A 21,642-nucleotide genomic window follows, 5' to 3' on the forward strand; every position below is an offset into this window, starting at 1 on the left:
TAGATAGATAGATAGATAGATAGATAGATAGAAAGATAGATAGATAGATAGATAGATAGATCGATAGATAGATAGATAGATAGATATAGATAGATAGATAGATAGATAGATAGATAGATAGATAGATAGATAGATAGATAGATAGATAGATAGATAGATAGATAGATAGATAGATAGATAGATAGATAGAAGATGTCGGATGTAAGTAATAACTATAATCTCAAGACCAAAACATAAGACCCACACCCATATAGACTCATAAAACTCTATAAGAAGCTTCCTATTTGCATTGCAATTATGTTTGAAAAAGAAAGTTTAAGGACGCGACAGTTTACAGTTGAGGATTTCATAAAAAGTAATTAAATTGCAGATTTATGCTATTATTTAATTTCGACTTTGTTCATATTATAGATTAACCAACATTAGCGGCTTAACTAAACGTACAATTCCAAATGCAAGTTCATCAAAAGGTTCGGATAAAGGTAAAACAAAAACAGCACCAGCTAAAACGCTTAATGATCGTTTCGATTTTATGGATGTTGAATTTGGGTCAGAAGATGAGGTTAAAAGTGAAGTGAGTATGTAGAAAATAATAAATGTAGTGAGAAATCAAAAACCCAACTAAGCGTTAAACTTAATTATAAAATAATAATTATAATTCTATTCTATTCCCATAAGGCTGAAGAGGAAGTTATTACGGAACAACAATTTTTAAGAAATTGCAATGAAGACATAAAACGACAAATGTTAGATGATTCAAGTACCGATTCCGAGGCATTAGAGGAAGAAGATGATGAGTTGTTAAAAGCCTCTTCGGAAGAAGATGAAGAGGGCGGAACAAAATCGCCTTTAGTGGAAAAATTTCTTAAAACTTTTAAAGTTGATGATAGTGATAATGATATAGAGGATAATGATGATGATGATGACGATGAACTAGACTTAGACAGTGATAAGGAAGAGGAGGAAAAGAATAAAGAAAATGAAGAAAACAAAAACAACAACGAACTATTAGCTGAGGCTGACAAGCCGGTTAAAACTGAAGATAATGGTATAGATGAGGAAACACACACAAATGCCGAAATGGAATTATTAAATGATAATTTTCGTATACGTAACTATACAAAACCACAAAATCTCGATAAAATGCTATTGGAGGCAGAGAAACGTAAAAAAATTAGTAAAATTGATGCAGAACTTATTAGTTTAAGTTCAGACAGTTCGAATTCAGATGTCGAAGCCGTCGATGTGGAACCTAGTCAAAAGCCTAGATCACTTAAACCCATGTTACGGCCCGATCAATTAGCAGGAGAAACTATTAAAGCACAAAAATTAGAAAATGAACGTATATCACGTTTAGAAAAGAAACATAATATGTTAGAAAAGATACTAAAAGAACATCCCGAAGTGGATAAAGATAGAGAATTAATCTTGGACTATATAAAAGAGACTAAGACATTTATTAAGGTACATCCAGGTATTGTTAAGAATTTAAAACCTCATCAATTTGATGGTGTACGCTTTATGTACGATTCATGTTATGGCGGTGTGGATGCTCTTAAGAAAAGTCCCGGTTCTGGTTGTATATTGGCTCATTGTATGGGTCTGGGTAAAACTTTACAATTAATATCTCTTTTACATACTGTGATCTCCTATAAGGAATTAAAAACTACAAAAATTTTAGTTTTATGTCCCAAGAGTACGGTTATGAATTGGGCCGATGAAATTATCAGATGGTTAGGTCCGTTGAGACAGAAAAATGTTAAAGTCTATACGTTTAGTGATACATCGTAAGTTGTTGTGAAATTAAATTCTTATAAACATGAAAATATAACAAATTTTGTTTTTCTTTACGTTTTCTTAGTGATATCAATGAAAAGTTGAGTATCATTAAAGAATGGTCTCTATCAAATCATGCTCGTGCTGGCTGTTTACTAATTGGCTATGAAGCATTTCGTACTTTAGTATTTTATCATTCATATAAAAATCGTGGCAATATTAATTCGGAACGTTTAGAAGAAATAAGATTACTTGTAAATAGATATCTTTTAACACCTGGTGAGTGAGTTATACATAAGATTTCTTTACAAATTTCTATAACAAAAAAGTGTAATTTAATTTATTGTTTTTTTCCTAAAAAAAAAGGTGCTGATTTGGTTGTTTGTGATGAGGGTCATATTATTAAGAATAGCAATTCAGCTATTAGCAAGGCTGTGGCCAAAATTGAAACACCAAGGCGGATTGTTTTGACGGGTACACCCATACAAAACAATCTTAAAGAATGTAAGTGCTAAACTTATTAAAACAATTAAAAAACTTTCTCTATCTCGCTCTCTCTATCTCTTGATAAACTTTAAAATTAATCATTTATTTTTGTATATTAAACAGATTACAGTATGGTTAACTTTATAAAACCCTTATTTTTGGGTACAGAAAAAGAATTTGCCAATCTTTATGCAAATCCCATTAAAAATGGTCAACATAAAGATTCGGGTAAAATGGATATTAAAATTATGAAACAAAGATCATTTGTTTTACATAAAAAACTTTCGAAATTTGTTCAGGTTAGTAGAAAAAAAAAACCATTATTAAACTTACTTAGGGCGAGTTTCTTACTATTCAGTTAAACTAGGCTTAACTTGCTGTTAGATTAAACTCAGAACAAATTTAGGCGAACTTTAACCGATAATTGTGTTTTTCAGTTTTAGATTTAAGCTCAGTTAACTTTGTTAGTAATGCCAAGTTTTCACTCAAAAATATAAACAATGAACAGCTGTTTTTTGCAAACAATACTTTTGTAAAATGGAAAATTTTGAAAAAATGTTAAACATTTAAAACAATAGTTAATGAAACAAAACAAATCAGAAAATTGCAATTTACTTAAAATATTATGTTTTTGTTCTTCCGAAATCATTGTTTTATTGTTTTTGTTGTGTTTCCTCACTTATAACTTGAGTTTAATTGGCCAATTACACTCAGTTAAACTAAGATAATAAGTAATTTTACTGATAACTGAAAAACACGAAACATATATTAAACCAGGTTTAAACAAATAATGAAGATTATCTTTATCAGAAAAACTCGCCCTTAAAGATTAATTGAATCAAATATTTTCATTTTATATTTTAGCGCAAAGAAGCTGAACTCTTAAAAACATTCTTGCCAACAAAATTCGAATATGTTTTATTTATACCCATGACTGATGTACAGAATAATCTGTATCAACATATCTTAAATGCTATAAAAAATCGTGATGAAAATTATCGTGGCAAAGGTCTTATAACCGATTATACTTGTCTAAGAAAGGTATAGATAATAAATAAATATTTAAATTGTATAGAAAATTGTATAAAACTTTATTCCACAGATTTGGACTCATCCAAAAGTATTAGAAGATGCTTGGAAGAATGCCATAAGTGTAAGTTATTTGTAGCATTCTTCTACCTCAATAACTTATTATCTTTTTCTTCTCTTCCTTAGCAACGTAATAAAAAAGAAAATCGTAATAAATTATTAGGTCACAATTCCGATGATGATCAACCGGATGATATTTACGATAGTCAAACGGGTCAAATGTCGGTAACAAATGATTGGTGGCGTCATTTAGTTACAGAAAATGATTTGGAATCTGTTATGCCTAGTAATAAATTACGTACCATGTTTAAAATTTTACAAATGTGTGAAGAAAAAGGCGAAAAATGGTAACATGATTTTTTTCAAATCATATCGTTTCTTTTATAACAAATTAATTATTTGATTTTTCTTTTCAGCTTAATTTTCTCTGCTTTTGTGGCGGTTTTAAATGTTGTCGAATATTTCTTTAAGAAAATTTCAGATAATGATGCTCAAATCATAAATGAATTAAGTAAGTTTTAAAATTTTTTATTTAAAATCTTATTTGGTTACAGGATAGTCTTAAAATTCCATTGTAATATCCTTAAGTATAACAAGATATTATCAATAGATTCGGATCTCCAAAAAAGTGAATAAGGAGATCAGAAATCTCGCTAGAGTTTAGCATTCAAAACATGAAAAGTATATTATGTAGGATTAGTTTTAAAAGAGTACACACTTGGAGACCATAAAGTCCATTGTGATTTCCTTCAAAAAGTGAAGAATCAAAGACGTAGAAGCAAAACTCTACAAAAAGACAAGAAAGAAGGAAGAAGTTAAGTACAAAGGATATATGAGTGGAAACAGATATATTTCTTTAGGGAATACAAACCAGAAGATTAACTGAGTCAATAGTATAGAGAATAAATGAGAGAGAATATCTACATCCCTCTAAAGAGTCCAGTCAAAGAAGGGACAAAACCTAGTAGACTACGAAAGTTAAGACAAGAAAGAAAGAATGAAAAAGATAGGTATATGGGATAGATCAGTGGAAACAGATCTAATTCCCAAGGAAATACAAACCAGATGATTTACTGAGCCAATAACATAGAGAATAAATGGGAGAGAGTCCCTTTCTTAAGTCCCTTTATAAAGTTCAGTCAAAGAAGTGACAAAACCTAGTAGACTACGAGGGTTAAGACAAGAAGGAAAGAAAGAAAAAATAAGTACATAGGATAGTGAAAACAGATCTATTTTCCAAGGTAATAAAACCAGAAGAATTACTGAGTCAGATGAGTGGCAAGAGGCCCATTTCCCAAGATGTTCAAAGTCATTACCCTAATGAATAAATTAGATAAGAAACCTATGTCTCCTTATAAATCCCAGCCAAAAAATTGACTAATTCCCTTGACAAAACCTAGTTATGGGCTATGGTTAAGACCCGCAACTTCCCCCAGTTCGCCATGGAAACTATTCCTTAGCCGTTTCAGCCTGATAATTTGTATGCTTAGACAGTGAACTCCGAGCTTTATAAGCGATACCCTAATAGCCGCAATCCTTATATTAATGAGATCTCTCTTAAAATCGAAAAAAGCATGGCAAGAGTAACATCTATTCTTCAAGCCATGTTTATATGAAAGACAATAAAAATTCCTAAAATATTGAGCTGTTTTAAATCCGAATTATGCTTCATAATTATATCATATCAGATCTATAAGCTATCGTGTCCTTAAGTAGGATTAAACTGTTTACTAGTCACCTTGTAGCATTCACAAGTAATTTCTTGAAATGATTATGGCATCCTCTGCTACTAACATAAATGGTGCTTTGAGGACAACTTCGCGTTGTAGTTGTTGCAACCGTTCGGCTTGATACAGTATCCGCTGAATTGACAATCTTTGGAGTATTACTCGATTCGTTCCGTAGTGAAGATGCAATTGATTGAAGCGTGTTCCCACATCAATCCCATCTACACCGTGAACCAAACAACAGACAATTTGCAATCAATTTGACAGAAGATTATTAATCCTATACTAAGCCCTTATTATGCCAATGATCGAGAACATATTTTAAGTGCAACTTGCGGCATTATTGATCTCTGCGCTTCACTGTCAATATCTTTCAGGTCTGTACTGATGTTTCCAAGGCAATGAAACGAGTTATCGGTGGTATGATTATAGAAGAATCGTCCTTAAAATTCAAATATGTAGTATGACAGAAAATTGTTAAAGGTACTATTGAACAAGCAATTATTAAATCCCTGATCGGTGTGAATACGATACAGAATTAGTTCATGAATGAGACTGCGTGATCGTTTATGTCTATAGGGATCGTTATGTCCGGATCCAAACACCTGCTGATTAATGGATAAATGAATTCATCCAATAATTCTTCCAAGTGTAATCTATTATCTAATCACTATTGATTATGTATATGGATTTTGACGAGCGAAAAACGCCTCTAGCATTCTCATCTCTTTTTAAAAACACATAAAATGTCTCTTGCGAATTTATCACTTTTACTATGATAGGTTAGGTTATGTTGATAAGAAGATTACTTCTCAGTGTTCAGAAACTCAGTTTCCTGAACGTAATTCCTACTAATCTTCCAATCAGTGTTGGTCAGGAATGTTATTTCCAGAATAACATCACTTCCAAGATACTTGGATCTAACTTTGAAGAATGCCTGGCAGTAACAAAGAAAGTGGTCCAGAGTTTCACTGTCATCTCCACATGCCCTACATTCGTCTGAATCCGCACGTTCGATGTGCTCGTAATCCTGTGTATCCACTTAGAATAATAGCTTCAGACTTGCTCATTTTGAGGAGATTTTTCGTCTTGCTCTCATCAAGCTCACACCATAGGATCTTCATGGTTCTACTGACTGTTTCATTACATACAAGAGGCCTTATGGGATTCTCTCAGCCTTATTTTTAGTTCAGCTTTTGTTAAGTCGAATGGTTATGCGTTTGTCAGTTTAACTGCCTTGAGCTCCTTCCTTTTAATGCTATTACATTTGTCCTTTCGTTATCGACTACTCCCGAATGGGCTGGTACGCATATGATATAAACCCTACCACTGGGAGAGCTTTCTTACAATTCAATACGGTCTTAGAATTAGTACTATCACCTGATATTGACTTAAAAAACTTCTTTTTTCCTTTTTTTTTAGAAATAAATCGAAATTCTAAATGGATTCTGGGTCACGACTACTATAGATTAGATGGTAAAACACCCAAATCTATACGGCATGCTATGATCAATGAATTCAATAATGTGGAGAATAAAACAGCAAGAGTATTCCTAATCTCAGCTAAAGCAGGAGGTCAAGGTATCAATTTGATAGGTGCTAATCGTGTTATTATATTGGATACATCATGGAATCCTTCGAATGATCAACAGAATATATTTCGTGTATTTCGTTTGGGACAAAAACGTAGCTGCTATATATATCGTCTATTAGCCATGGTAAAAGAAAAGAAATTTAATAACGAAAAAAGAAAATATTTTCATTTCGTTTATTTTTTTTTTGTTCAATTCAAGGGCACCATGGAAGAAAAGGTGTACTCCCGTTCGGTAACAAAACAAGCCATGAGTTTTAGAGTCGTGGATGAACAACAAATTGATAGACATTATAATATGGCGGAATTAGCGGAATTATATACGTAATTATAATTTTAAAATAAAATTAAATATTTACTTTAAAATTTAAACTTTCTTCTAGTCTAACCATACCCGATAACAATAATCGACCTACACCGATTTTACCCCAAGACAGTATATTGGCTAGACTATTGCGTACATTCCCCGAATTAGTTTTTAAATATCATGAACACGATAGTCTTTTAGAGAATAAGGTTGAACAGGAATTAAGTGAACAGGAAAAGAATGAAGCCTGGACGGCATACGAAAGAGATTTACAAATGAATTCTGAAATCAGAGAAATGCCAAATATTGAGGAGTAAGTAAAGCTAACAAATTAGCACTATGTTAATAAAACAATAAATATTTTTTGTGTTTTTGTTATTCTAGTTTACAAAATAAGTTTAATGCTTCAAATTTATCAAATTATTTATCACCATTTTCTGGTCTAGATGTGAGTAACAATCAAAATCCAAGTAGTAGTAAAAATGTGAGTATTTTCTTTTTAGTTTTGTTTTATTTATAATTATTATTCTTGGTTTTAAATCATAATAACTCTTTTTCGTCTAATCACATCTAACGGAAGTGAATATCTTAAGGGTTTGGAAAAAGTTATATAAATTGTTTTTTTTTTTTTTTGTTTAAAATATTTCTTATTATTTTAACTTTTATTCGTTTAAAATACATTCCTTTCAACTTTTTTAAATACGGAAAAAAACTTAAAAACGTTGATCTAACTCAACTCAATAAGTAATACATATAAAACGATTAGTGTTTGATTATTTATGTTGCCCGGAGGCCTTATGACTCGATGAGTATATCTGTGTACAAAGCCAAAGATTGCAAAACTTTGTGGAACCTTTTTTTGACGACTTTCATTAGGCAACGGTCAAAACAATACTCAACTCCTTGCATATAAAACGATTGATCCGTCAGTGGTTAATTATGCTGCTCTAGTGTGGTCACCTTAGCCTGGTGAAAGCCTCTCTCGCAGATTATTCAATCAATCCCAACGACTCTGTTAGTGTATCTGTGTACAATACCAAAGATTCCAAAACTTCATGAAACGCAATTTTGGTGTACTTTCTGATGTGTCATAAACAGATATTCTATGTTAAATATTATTAACATCATCGAAAGTTGTCCCAAATTATACTCTGGCAGTCTATCCCTTAAGTGGTATTATGTTTCGCTCTTGATGGTATTATATCAGCTAATAGTAATTGTAAAGGAGATATTACTATTTCTTTGTGGACTTGACCAAGCATTTAGTGAAATTTCATTAACCTTAATGAGGTGAAACTGAGATATTGTTCTTGATAATTAACGATCATGGAAACTGTTGCTAATGAGATTAATGTGGAGACCACTTAGATTAGGCTGCTAGAAGGATGAATACAGCAAATCTGAAGTATAACACCTACAACACCATCGGCCTGTTGTGTGCTCTAATCAGTGTTCGTAAGGAATGTTATTTCCGGAATAACATCATTGCCAACATACTGTCTGACAGTTTCCTTTCCACATGCTTCACATACGTCTGAATACGCACGTCTATTGTATATAGCTGTACACGTAATCCTGTGTGTGCACTCAGAACACGTATCATCATACTAACCTCAGATTTTGAGAAGATTTCTCGTCTTGCTCTCAAATGGGTTAGCCCATAGGATCTTTGTGGTTGTATTCACATTATGGGATTCTCTCGAATGGTTTTGCGTACCTCGAGCTACCTTCCCTCTAAAGCTAACACATTCGTCCTTTCGTTGTCTTCTACTGCCGATTTAGCAAATTTTCATTTTCCGTCTTTCGATCTCATATCTTCTACTCCCGATTTAGCAAATTTGTATTTCCCATCTTTCGATCTCATAACCCTACTATTAGTCTAGTCATGTCAGCCTGAAGTTTCCCTTGCCACTTCGGCCATGAAACCATTATAGAAGATGCTTTGTTGCCAACCACAGCTTTAACCTAGGCCTTGAACGTAAGAGTACAATCTTCCTTTTCATTACTATTGCAACAAGCAGCTGGCCCTACACCCTTTTGTGTGCCAAAATCATCATCTGCTTGTCGAGGATCACCCCAAGATGACACTAACAGCACCGTAGATTCTTTCGAATATAGTTTGTGACTCAACGTCCTGCTTATGACTCTTGACGAGGTACTTCTTCTTAGACGAGAACGACATTGGATCTCTCTGCTACATTTTAACCAGAAAGGCCAGATATTTATGGGTGCCGTTCTTTGCCCTGTCTTCTTTGGTTCGGTAAGCATATGAAAGATCTCGTGCAGGGGTTTTTGGTGACTACTTCACGGCGGTTTGCAGAACAAAAATTTCGTCCTTTGCGCCATGTGGACGACCTTCTAATGAAAGACTGCTTTGGTCCCCTTTGGCGTCGTCAGTAGGAGAGGACGACTCTAACCTCCGACCGTGAGCAGGCACCAGAGTGGTGTCATCTTTCCCACCGGAAGATAGATCGATTTTCCCAAAACTTCGGAATCGCAATGCATTCTACAAAGGAGTCTTTCAACAACATATGCTTTCACATCACATAACAGTCCGTAATAACCTGTCCTTCATGCTCTAAGATCATGGCATGAATGTCACTCAGTGAGAGTCCTCCGTCTAATGATATGTCCGTGTCACCACCATCCCGTAGCAGGCATCATAGTGATTTTGTCTTCTCCGCCGGATGAGAGATCTATTTTCCCAAACTTCTGATCGGCACCGGATTCTCCAAAGGAGTCTTTCGACAACAAATTCTTTTACATAACATTCTCCAAAGGAGTCTTACAACAACATATGATTTCACATCACATAACAGTCCGTTAGAACCTTTCCCTCATGCTCTAAGATCATGACATGAATGTCAGTCAGTGAGTGTCCTCCGTCTAATGATATGTCCGTGTCACCACCATCCCGTAGCAGGCATCATAGTGATTTTATCTTCCCCGCCGGAAGAGAGATCCATTTTCCCAAACTTCTGATCGGCACCGGATTCTCCAAAGTAGTCTTTCGACAACAAATTCTTTTACATAACATTATAGTCCGTAAGATTCTGTCACTCATGCTCTATAATCCTGGAATGAAGTTGAAGTGTACACTTTCACTACACTTCCGTCACTCTGTCCGTTAGGTCTGTCCGCTTCTCCTACATTCTTCCTTTAATTTTTATGTTCTCAATTTTATTCCAACGAACCATCCACTCAGTGACGGCGTACGTGGACTGGGCAACTAACTTACAACAGCGCTTTAAAATGTGAGATTTACCGGTTCATCTTTGACAACATACTCGATGTAAAAGTTGACTTACATTTGTTTCCTGAATGTAATCAATGCTTTATGCGAACTTATGTCAAAGCAAGGACGTCAAAAGTCCTTTGCACATCGTTCTATACAGGGCGTGGCAATTGCATCTTCATGTATGTAAAAGGCACCAGTCAGACCTTTTTAGACTTTTTTTCCGTAAACTCTTCTTTTGAGCGATATCTGTGAACAGTTTATCTAATGGTATCGTACATTTTTTAAACTAAATCTTTATTTTTATTATTATCATTAAAATTACTTTCTTTGTTGTTTTTTATTTGCTTGGAGTAAACTTAATCGTATATATTTCTCATTAATACCCATTCATTTTAATTCCTCTATACAAAAAAAATTAAACCATCCAACAGATGTCCCATCTCTTAAATTACAATCGAGGTTTTGGACCAAACTTCTTGCAATCCTTATTGGGTCAAAATACAAATGCTGCTGCTCTCAACACTCAACAATACATAGATGTCTATAATTATTATAAAAATCTTGGAACAGCCTATGCCGATATGAATCCCTATTCAACGTTACCAGGTCTTAATGCCGCAGGTGGACCTGGTCGAATGCCGAATGCTTCAACGCCATCATCAGTATCGGCAAATCCTTTGGCAGCTCTGGGTGACTTAAGTATGTTTGGTTTAAGTTCGACAGCTTTGCAAACGCTCGGAGCCAATGCAGCGGCATTAAATTTACCCAGTAGCTTAGGCAATAGCAGTAGTGCAGCTCTACAGCAAATGACAAACTCAGCCTCTATGTATACTTCACCCTTAAATACGAATTTACCAATAACTTCAGCTAGTAATATGTCTACGGGTGGGGTGGCAAGTGCCAGCAATTCGGCGGCTGTACTGTCAGCATTCGAACAATATAAACAATCTTTTAGAGGGACTTATAACAATATGTATAACTATACGGGAGATTTTGGTTTATCTTCTTCAGGGTCTACGATTTTGGATAGTTCGAAATCGAAAAATTCCAAACATGGAAGTGGTGCAAATAATAAAAATCTACCGGGTGGCTCAAAGGCAGGTTCAAATATGGGTTTATTTTCGGGTCCTCCACCGTATATGCCTAGTCCTCAACCTCAGCCGCCAGCTCAGCAACAACTTGCTCAACAACAAAGACCCAGTTCAAGGAATACTCCCACATATGAACCACAACAGCAACAACAACAGCAACCGCAGCAGCAACAGAAATCTAAATCAACTATTTCGACAACAAAATCATCATCATCCTCACCATCTACATCGAATAGTACATTAATGACTTCACCCGAAGCTAATTCTTCAGCAAGAGCTAAAAGTTTATTAAGTTATAGAAGAGCTGAATCAACTTCCTCTTCTAATACTACTTCACAGTCAGCTGCTAATGCCAATAGTTTATCTAGTAACACTAAACAATCCGGTGAAAATTTAACGCAAAATAAACAAAATTCCACAGTTCAGCAAAAGAAATCTACTGCAGAGGAAGTGGGCAGTAATGCAAATAAAACAATGCCAACTCCCAATGCTAAAACTATGAAAACCCCAGCTGGTACTACGCATGTTTTATCAACAAATCAAAAGTCTAATCAAAAATCTACAACAAATCTAGGCAGCAACAGTTCGGGCAGCTCTACTACTTCCACCACTAGTAGCACTAGCAATAAATCAACTGCCTCTGCCCAATCAGACTCAAATCGTGCTATGAACATGGGCATTTTGTATCCGAATTCTAAAGGCATAGATAAAAATACAAATAAACCAAATTCCCCCTTAAATATGGGTATAGTTTATCCAAAATCATCTAGTAAATCGACATCAGAAATGCAAATAATACCCACCTCTTCACCACCGGGAACCATTAGCATATCAAAACAATTAAATGAATTATCACCCAGTATATCATTGACAGCGCTCAAAACGAATCCACCAAATAAAACACAAACTAATCAAAATATAAAAACAGGTAACAGTCAAAATGCGCAAATAAATAAAATTATGCAAAATAATAGTAATTTAAGAAGAACTACCAGTCCGGTTAATAGCGCTAGCGTTAAGACAACAACAGCTAATCTTAATACGAGCACAGCTGCAGCCGTCGCAAACGCTGCAACGAATCAAAGTAATTTATTGGCTCGAATAAAGATGGCCAACAGCAAAAAACCGGTAAATGGCAGTAACACTAATAATCCAGTGCCACCATTACATAGAGCCTCAACTATGGTTAATATACCCTCTACGAGTACAGCAACAAAATCTTCAACTGGCTTAACTATAACAAATGTTAAAACTGCTATGAAAAATCCCAATATGGCAACGAAATCTTTAACAACTACTTCACAAATCTCCACGCTAGCCAAACAAAATGCTGCTGCCGTAGTCAAATCGAATATAACACGTTTAAGTAGTGCTGGTGGTAACAACAGCAACAGCTCGGATAATACTTCAAATCAGAAAAATGCAAATACAGCAAACAATTCTGCTAATGTTCCCTCGCTTGCCACTTTCAAAAGGGTCGTTAAACGTAATTCCCCCAATGTCAACACGGCTGGCAATAAAATGCCGGCTCTAACATCATCTCCCTCTTTAACGGTTACCAGCAGTAATAAATTACCCATTATCAGCAGTGTTAAGTCAATTTCTCAATATCCCTCTACCATGGCTACCATATCAAAGGCATCAATTACCAAAATCAACACACCCACAACACAATCCACAAATTCTATAACATTGACAAAACAAAGCACGTCAACGACCCTAGGAAACAACAACAGCAACAACAATCAGCCTTCAGTATCAAAAACTTTAGCTCAAATGCAAAAACGTTTACCCACCACCACACAAACAGCAACCACGTCAGCAGCTTCAACTTCAGCTAATGCGGTAAATGCTATTAGGAATACAGTTAATATAAGACCAGTGGATACTAAACAAAATCCGGCTGGAACGGGTGGTGTCTACATAATCGAAACGAATATCAATGATAAAAAATTAGCAATAGGAGCACCCACAAAAAGGTGAGTACGAAAAAGTTAAAAAAAAACTCAAAACTAATTTCAATTTTATCATTTTACATATGTTTTTCTACAGCGGCGGTGGTACTACCGTTACCAAAGTTCCCACCCAAACTGCAATAAAACGTAAATCCACAGATCCTTTGTCCAAAGATAAAACTATTGAAACAAAAAGGTTGAAACAATAAATCTTATCTTAATCAACATAATTTATAGTTTATTATTAAAAATTTTAAGTTATTGAATTAAAACATAAGTTTATATTAACAGAAAACCCCCATAAATTATTAAACGCTAATGGCAAAAGGAACTTTTATTAATATTATTTACTTTTTTTACAAATAATAATAAAAAACTAAATTTTTAGTTGTGTACTGTTTTAAAACTTAGATTTACTAATTAACACACTATAAAATCTTATTTATATATAGCTAAATGTTTATTATTTAAATAATAAATAATTACTTTGTTATATACATAAATATTTTAATACAATATACATATACTTTTAACTTAATATATTTAAGTTTCATTATTATTGTTATAATTGCAAACGTAATATAACAATTTCTTTTTATAACGATAAACAAAAATTAAATTAATGAAAACAGGAAAAAAAATTTAAGTTATTAACCAGAATGCATGATGATTAATGGTAAATAAAATCTTAAAAAAATACCCTTTATCGTTTGTCTATCTCGGGGCGACATTAGATTCCGATTCTCTTTTTCGGTTTGATTAATTTATTGGGTAAAAATTTTCCCCTGTATTCATAAAGATATTAATAGCTTATTTTAGGTTTATTACAAACATTTTCCATACAAAATTCCTACAATAAACTATCGTTCCCACGGCAATCGGTTCTTCGCACCGGAACGACTCGGAGTTCAATGAACAACGACCAAGGATTGTCAACCCAGACACACTGACTTTAAATGTGTCGCTGCTACAACAACAACAACAATAAACTATCAATAACTTTATAAAGCATTTATAAATATGGGAGAAACTCCCTATTAACTACTGCTATAACACAATCAAGAGTCGGAGTGTAGCACCTACTGTCAAGTACATTACGTCAAGTATCTTGTTATTCATAATTTTTTTTTTTTTGGGTTTTGATTAGGATGGCGGTGCATCAAGCACTCATATTGCCAGGTTATCACACGTTTGTCCAGAGAAAACCCCACCAACCGACCTATACCTTCATATAGGAAGTTGGAGCATCCGGACCTGATTTCATCAAAAGTATTAATGGTCTCCACCAGTATATATTTGAGTTTAAATGGTCTCGTCCAGGTTATATCGTGAGTATTTTATGGTCTCCACCAGGTTATATCGTGAGTATTTTATGGTCTCCACCAGTTAAAAACGTTTGAGTATTCTATGGTCTCCACCAATAAAACATAACCTCACTTGAGGTAATACGAAAGCACGAGGTTAATGTAGACAACACATAACTTTAAACAGTTATATGAAGTAATACATTACACCAGTGCGAGCGAGACGCAAAACTGTCGAAAGCCAGGTAACAAACACAAGCCTGAACGCGTTTAAGAAATAATCGCGATGACGCGAGAGTTGTTCCCCAACTCAGACCTGAATTACGACTCGTTATTCATAAATGCTTAATAAAGTTATTGATGGTTAATTGTAGGGTTCTATAAATCGAATAATCGAACAATCGACTTTTTGTCGAAAAAAAGTCGAAGTCGACTCTTTTGTTCCAAAAAAGTCGATAACTCGACTATCGTCTATGAAAAAAGTCGAAAAGTCGACTTTGTAAATAAAAGTCGAAAAGTCGGAAAGAGTCGAAAAAAGTCGAAAAGTCGGATAGAGTCGAAAATAGTCGAAAAAAGAAAGAAGTCGAAAAAAACTCAAAAAATTGCAACAAATAGAAAAAATATAAATAAAATTTTTTTATTAATAATAATAATAATAAATAATAATAATATAATGTTAAATGGCAATATTATAAATTTACGCTTCTGGCAACTTATAAACTTTTTACTCTGGTCGGAAAAAGTCGAAAATAGTCGGAAAAAGTCGAAAAAAGTTGAAAAGTCGGAAAAAGTCGAAAAATAGGAAAATGTATGCACATAAATAAAACAACCCGACGAAAAACAAACCGTAACAGCTGTTTTATCAAAATAAACATTTTTTTTGGTGTGGTGAGTTATTTTTGTTTACAAATATGTGTTTCTGCACGTGGAAAAGACGCAAAAACTCGTTTTCATTATTTACATTTTCAATATGTGTTTAAGCACGTGGAAAAAAATCAAAAAAATTGATTTTCATGATTTACAGTAAAAATAATATTTTTGATCAATTAAAATATGTGTATAAATGTGGAAAGGAACAAATCTGATAAAATATAAATATAATTGGGATTATATCGTTACAGAATGCCTTTTAATAAAAAACATTCAAAAAATGTTACTATGGTCATATATATAAAATGATATATAAGTGCTATCGGACGATCTTGTGCACGATAAAAACCTATATAGAACTTTAAGTTGGAAGTGTAGAAATCGGATGGCATACATTTTTTTTCCGGATTTCATCGTTCTAGGGTGTGTACTACAACAACAAACTTTTTTTTTACAAAAAAGTTACTATAGCCGTATATATAAAATGATATATAACTAACTGCTATCGGACGATCTTGTGCACGATAAAAACCTATATAGAACTTTAAGTTGGAAGTGTAGAAATCGGATGGCATACATTTTTTTCCGGATTTCATCGTTCTAGGGTGTGTACTACAACAACAAACTTTTTTTTTACAAAAAATGTAACTATGGCCGTATATATAAAATGATATATAACTGCTATCGGACGATCTTGTGCACGATAAAAACCTATATAGAACTTTAAGTTGGAAGTGTAGAAATCGGATGACATACATTTTTTCCGGATTTCATCGTTCTAGGGTGTGTACTACAACAACAAACTTTTTTTTTACAAAAAATGTTACTATGGCCGTATATATAAAATGATATATAACTGCTATCGGACGATCTTGTGCACGATAAAAACCTATATAGAACTTTAAGTTGGAAGTGTAGAAATCGGATGGCATACATTTTTTTCCGGATTTCATCGTTCTAGGGTGTGTACTACAACAAACTTTTTTTACAAAAAATGTTACTATGGCCGTATATATAAAATGATATATAACTGCTATCGGACGATCTTGTGCACGATAAAACCTATATAGAACTTTAAGTTGGAAGTGTAGAAATCGGATGGCATACATTTTTCCGGATTTCATCGTTCTAGGGTGTGTACTACAACAACAAACTTTTTTTTACAAAAAATGTTACTATGGCCGTATATATAAAATGATATATAACTGCTATCGGACGATCTTGTGCACGATAAAAAACCTATATAGAACTTTAAGTTGGTAAAAAAAAGTTGTTTTTGTTGGGAAGTACACACCCTAGAACGATGAAATCCGGAAAAAAATGTATGCCTCCGATTTCTACACTTCCAATTAAAAGTTCTATATAGGTTTTTATCATGCACAAGATCGTCCGATAGCAGTTATAAATCATTATATATACCGGATAATAAACATTTTTGTAAAAAAAAAGTTTTTTTGTTGTAGTTCTATATAGGTTTTTTATCGTGCACAAGATCGTCCGATAGCAGTTATATATCATTTTATATATACGGCTATAGTAACATTTTTTGTAAAAAAAAGTTTGTTGTTGTAGTACACACCCTAGAACGATGAAATCCGGAAAAAAATGTATGCCATCCGATTTCTACACTTCCAACTTAAAGTTCTATATAGGTTTTTATCGTGCACAAGATCGTCCGATAGCAGTTATATATCATTTTATATATACGGCTATAGTAACATTTTTTGTAAAAAAAAGTTTGTTGTTGTAGTACACACCCTAGAACGATGAAATCCGGAAAAAATGTATGCCATCCGATTTCTACACTTCCAACTTAAAGTTCTATATAGGTTTTTATCGTGCACAAGATCGTCCGATAGCAGTTATATATCATTTTATATATACGGCATAGTAACATTTTTTGTAAAAAAAAGTTTGTTGTTGTAGTACACACCCTAGAACGATGAAATCCGGAAAAATGTATGTCATCCGATTTCTACACTTCCAACTTAAAGTTCTATATAGGTTTTTATCGTGCACAAGATCGTCCGATAGCAGTTATATATCATTTTATATATACGGCCATAGTAACATTTTTTGTAAAAAAAAAGTTTGTTGTTGTAGTACACACCCTAGAACGATGAAATCCGGAAAAAAATGTATGTCATCCCATTTCTACACTTCCAACTTAAAGTTCTATATAGGTTTTTATCGTGCACAAGATCGTCCGATAGCAGTTATATATCATTTTATATATACGGCCATAGTTACATTTTTTGTAAAAAAAAAGTTTGTTGTTGTAGTACACACCCTAGAACGATCCGGAAAAAAATGTATGCCATCCGATTTCTACACTTCCAACTTAAAGTTCTATATAGGTTTTTATCGTGCACAAGATCGTCCGATAGCAGTTATATATCATTTTATATATACGCCATAGTAACATTTTTTGTAAAAAAAAAGTTTGTTGTTGTAGTACACACCCTAGAACGATGAAATCCGGAAAAAAATGTATGCCATCCGATTTCTACACTTCCAACTTAAAGTTCTATATAGGTTTTTATCGTGCACAAGATCGTCCGATAGCAGTTATATATCATTTTATATATACGGCCATAGTAACATTTTTTGTAAAAAAAAGTTTGTTGTTGTAGTACACACACCTAGAACGATGAAATCCGGAAAAAAATGTATGCCATCCGATTTCTACACTTCCAACTTAAAGTTCTATATAGGTTTTTATCGTGCACAAGATCGTCCGATAGCAGTTATATATCATTTTATATATACGGCTATAGTAACATTTTTTGTAAAAAAAAAGTTTGTTGTTGTAGTACACACCCTAGAACGATGAAATCCGGAAAAAAATTATGCCATCCGATTTCTACACTTCCAACTTAAAGTTCTATATAGGTTTTTATCGTGCACAAGATCGTCCGATAGCAGTTATATATCATTTTATATATACGGCCATAGTAACATTTTTTGTAAAAAAAAAGTTTGTTGTTGTAGTACACACCCTAGAACGATGAAATCCGGAAAAAAATGTATGCCATCCGATTTCTACACTTCCAACTTAAAGTTCTATATAGGTTTTTATCGTGCACAAGATCGTCCGATAGCAGTTATATATCATTTTATATATACGGCTATAGTAACATTTTTTGTAAAAAAAAAGTTTGTTGTTGTAGTACACACCCTAGAACGATGAAATCCGGAAAAAAATGTATGTCATCCGATTTCTACACTTCTGACTTAAAGTTCTATATAGGTTTTTATCGTGCACAAGATCGTCCGATAGCAGTTATATATCATTTTATATATACGGCCATAGTAACATTTTTTGTAAAAAAAAAGTTTGTTGTTGTAGTACACACCCTAGAACGATGAAATCCGAAAAAAAATGTATGTCCATCCATTTCTACACTTCCAACTTAAAGTTCTATATAGGTTTTTATCGTGCACAAGATCGTCCGATAGCAGTTATATATCATTTTATATATACGGCCATAGTTACATTTTTTGTAAAAAAAAAGTTTGTTGTTGTAGTACACACCCTAGAACGATGAAATCCGGAAAAAAATGTATGCCATCCGATTTCTACACTTCCAACTTAAAGTTCTATATAGGTTTTTATCGTGCACAAGATCGTCCGATAGCAGTTATATATCATTTTATATATACGGCTATAGTAACATTTTTTGTAAAAAAAAAGTTTGTTGTTGTAGTACACACCCTAGAACGATGAAATCCGGAAAAAAATGTATATCATCCGATTTCTACACTTCTGACTTAAAGTTCTATATAGGTTTTTATCGTGCACAAGATCGTCCGATAGCAGTTATATATCATTTTATATATACGGCCATAGTTACATTTTTTGTAAAAAAAAGTTTGTTGTTGTAGTACACACCCTAGAACGATGAAATCCGGAAAAAAATGTATATCATCCGATTTCTACCCTTCTGACTTAAAGTTCTATATAGGTTTTTATCGTGCACAAGATCGTCCGATAGCAGTTATATATCATTTTATATATACGGCCATAGTTACATTTTTTGTAAAAAAAAAGTTTGTTGTTGTAGTACACACCCTAGAACGATGAAATCCGAAAAAAAATGTATGTCATCCCATTTCTACACTTCCAACTTAAAGTTCTATATAGGTTTTTATCGTGCACAAGATCGTCCGATAGCAGTTATATATCATTTTATATATACGGCCATAGTTACATTTTTTGTAAAAAAAAAGTTTGTTGTTGTAGTACACACCCTAGAACGATGAAATCCGGAAAAAATGTATGCCATCCGGTTTCTACACTTCCAACTTAAAGTTCTATATAGGTTTTTATCGTGCACAAGATCGTCCGATAGCAGTTATATATCATTTTATATATACGGCTATAGTAACTTTTTTGTAAAAAAAAAAGTTTGTTGTTGTAGTACACACCCTAGAACGATGAAATCCGGAAAAAAATGTATGCCATCCGATTTCTACACTTCCAACTTAAAGTTCTATATAGGTTTTTATCGTGCACAAGATCGTCCGATAGCACTTATATATCATTTTATATATATGACCATAGTAACATTTTTTGAATGTTTTTTATTAAAAGGCATTCTGTAACGATATAATCCCAATTATATTTATATTTTATCAGATTTGTTCCTTTCCACATTTATACACATATTTTAATTGATCAAAAATATTTTTTTAATGTAAATCATGAAAATCAATTTTTTTGAATTTTTTCCACGTGCTTAAACACATATTGAAAATGTAAATAATGAAAACGAGTTTTTGCGTCTTTTCCACGTGCAGAAACACATATTTGTAAACAAAAATAACTCACCACACCAAAAAAAATGTTTATTTTGATAAAACAGCTGTTACGGTTTGTTTTATTTTTCGTCGGGTTGTTTTCTTTATGTGCGTGGAAAATGTCGGAAAATGTCGAAAAGTCGACTATTTATAAAATATTAAAAGTCGAAAAATCGACTTTTAATTAAATAAAAAAAGTCGAAAAATCGACTTTTAACTAAATGCAAAAAGTCGAAAAGTCGACTTTTCATAAAATGCAAAAAGTCGACTTTTTGTTTTTTGTTAATTGTAGGAATTTTGTATGAAGAATGTTCTTAATAAACTAGTTAATTTGTTGGAATTTTGTATTAAGAATGTGCTTAATAAACTATTAATATCATTATGAATACAATGATCAGTCTTTAACATTTTCACAGTTACACTATCGATAATAACGTTTAACATAATCCTATAAATAAAAATCCGTTAACATTTTGCTATATCGATAATAGCGTTTGTGTAAATGTAAAATAAAACCAATTAACATAGTACTGCAACTCTGTAAAAATACTCTATTGATAGTCAATAAGAAAAGCGTTACCAGACTTGTAGCTTTGATTAAAAATAGCACTGTTTCAGGAAATTCTAAGTTTGCTAAAAGGTACTTTACATTAACTGATTTTGTATTAATACAAAATTTTATTAAAAAATGTATTGTAGTCTGAAAAACTAAAACATTTTGTTGTTTGAAATGTATTAAGTTTTTCAAAAAAAAATCTTTTTCTTTACAAAATACACAATTTATTAGTAGTTTTCTTTTGGATTTTAATTTTTTTTATTTTTCACCACAATTTTCTTCATAATCAATTTGAAATCGAAAATAAACCAAAAAATAGGTTTCATTTTTTCAATACATTTTGACAACAAATTTTATTTTGTATTAAAGACAATGAAATTCTAATATTAATACAAAGTATTGTAATGTAAAACCCCCTTATTGTGCATACCGTTTTAAAATAGGGTTCAACAGTTAAAAATAGAGTTTTAAATATTCAACAATTTTTGATAAATTTTCTTTGTATAAAAATTGTTTATACTTTTTTTTTTAGAAAATTCTTGATAAATTTTCTTTTTTTCAAAAATTCTCGATAAATTTTCCTTAAAAAACTAAATTTTTGATAATTTTTTTATGGAAAATTTTTATAGTTTTTCTTTTTTATAAAAAATTTTCGATTAATTTTCTTTTTATATACAATTTTTGTTCAATTTTCTTATAGACAATTTATATATTTTTATAAAATATGTTCCATATATTTCCTTTTAAAAGAAAATTTTCGATTAGTTTTCTTTTTATAGAAAATTTGCAATTAATTTTCCTATTATATTTTATAGAAAATTTTCGTTATATATTAATTTTGTAGAAAATTAT

The 21,642-nt window shown here is 32.5% G+C and overlaps 1 protein-coding gene across 2 annotated transcripts in view; it reads left to right on the plus strand.

Annotated features, from left to right (window-relative positions):
- Positions 1–13,532, plus strand: part of LOC111683868 (transcriptional regulator ATRX-like) — a 22,976-nt gene extending 9,444 nt beyond the window's left edge. The window contains exons 2-16 of one of the 2 annotated variants that reach the window (XM_023445989.2): positions 412–574; positions 679–1,787; positions 1,862–2,055; positions 2,143–2,280; positions 2,386–2,561; positions 3,127–3,303; positions 3,365–3,415; positions 3,478–3,698; positions 3,768–3,862; positions 6,501–6,796; positions 6,872–6,993; positions 7,053–7,289; positions 7,361–7,460; positions 10,646–13,284; positions 13,358–13,532. In XM_023445989.2, coding sequence (XP_023301757.2) covers positions 412–574; positions 679–1,787; positions 1,862–2,055; positions 2,143–2,280; positions 2,386–2,561; positions 3,127–3,303; positions 3,365–3,415; positions 3,478–3,698; positions 3,768–3,862; positions 6,501–6,796; positions 6,872–6,993; positions 7,053–7,289; positions 7,361–7,460; positions 10,646–13,284; positions 13,358–13,469 — 5,830 coding nt within the window. In that variant the 3' untranslated portion in view covers positions 13,470–13,532. The remainder of the gene's footprint in view (positions 1–411; positions 575–678; positions 1,788–1,861; positions 2,056–2,142; positions 2,281–2,385; positions 2,562–3,126; positions 3,304–3,364; positions 3,416–3,477; positions 3,699–3,767; positions 3,863–6,500; positions 6,797–6,871; positions 6,994–7,052; positions 7,290–7,360; positions 7,461–10,645; positions 13,285–13,357) is intronic. The other variant, XM_023445990.2, reaches the window with a different exon arrangement.
- Positions 13,533–21,642: the final 8,110 nt, after the last annotated feature.

The sequence above is a fragment of the Lucilia cuprina genome, chromosome 2, assembly GCF_022045245.1.
Source record: "Lucilia cuprina isolate Lc7/37 chromosome 2, ASM2204524v1, whole genome shotgun sequence".
Lineage (NCBI taxonomy): Eukaryota > Metazoa > Arthropoda > Insecta > Diptera > Calliphoridae > Lucilia > Lucilia cuprina.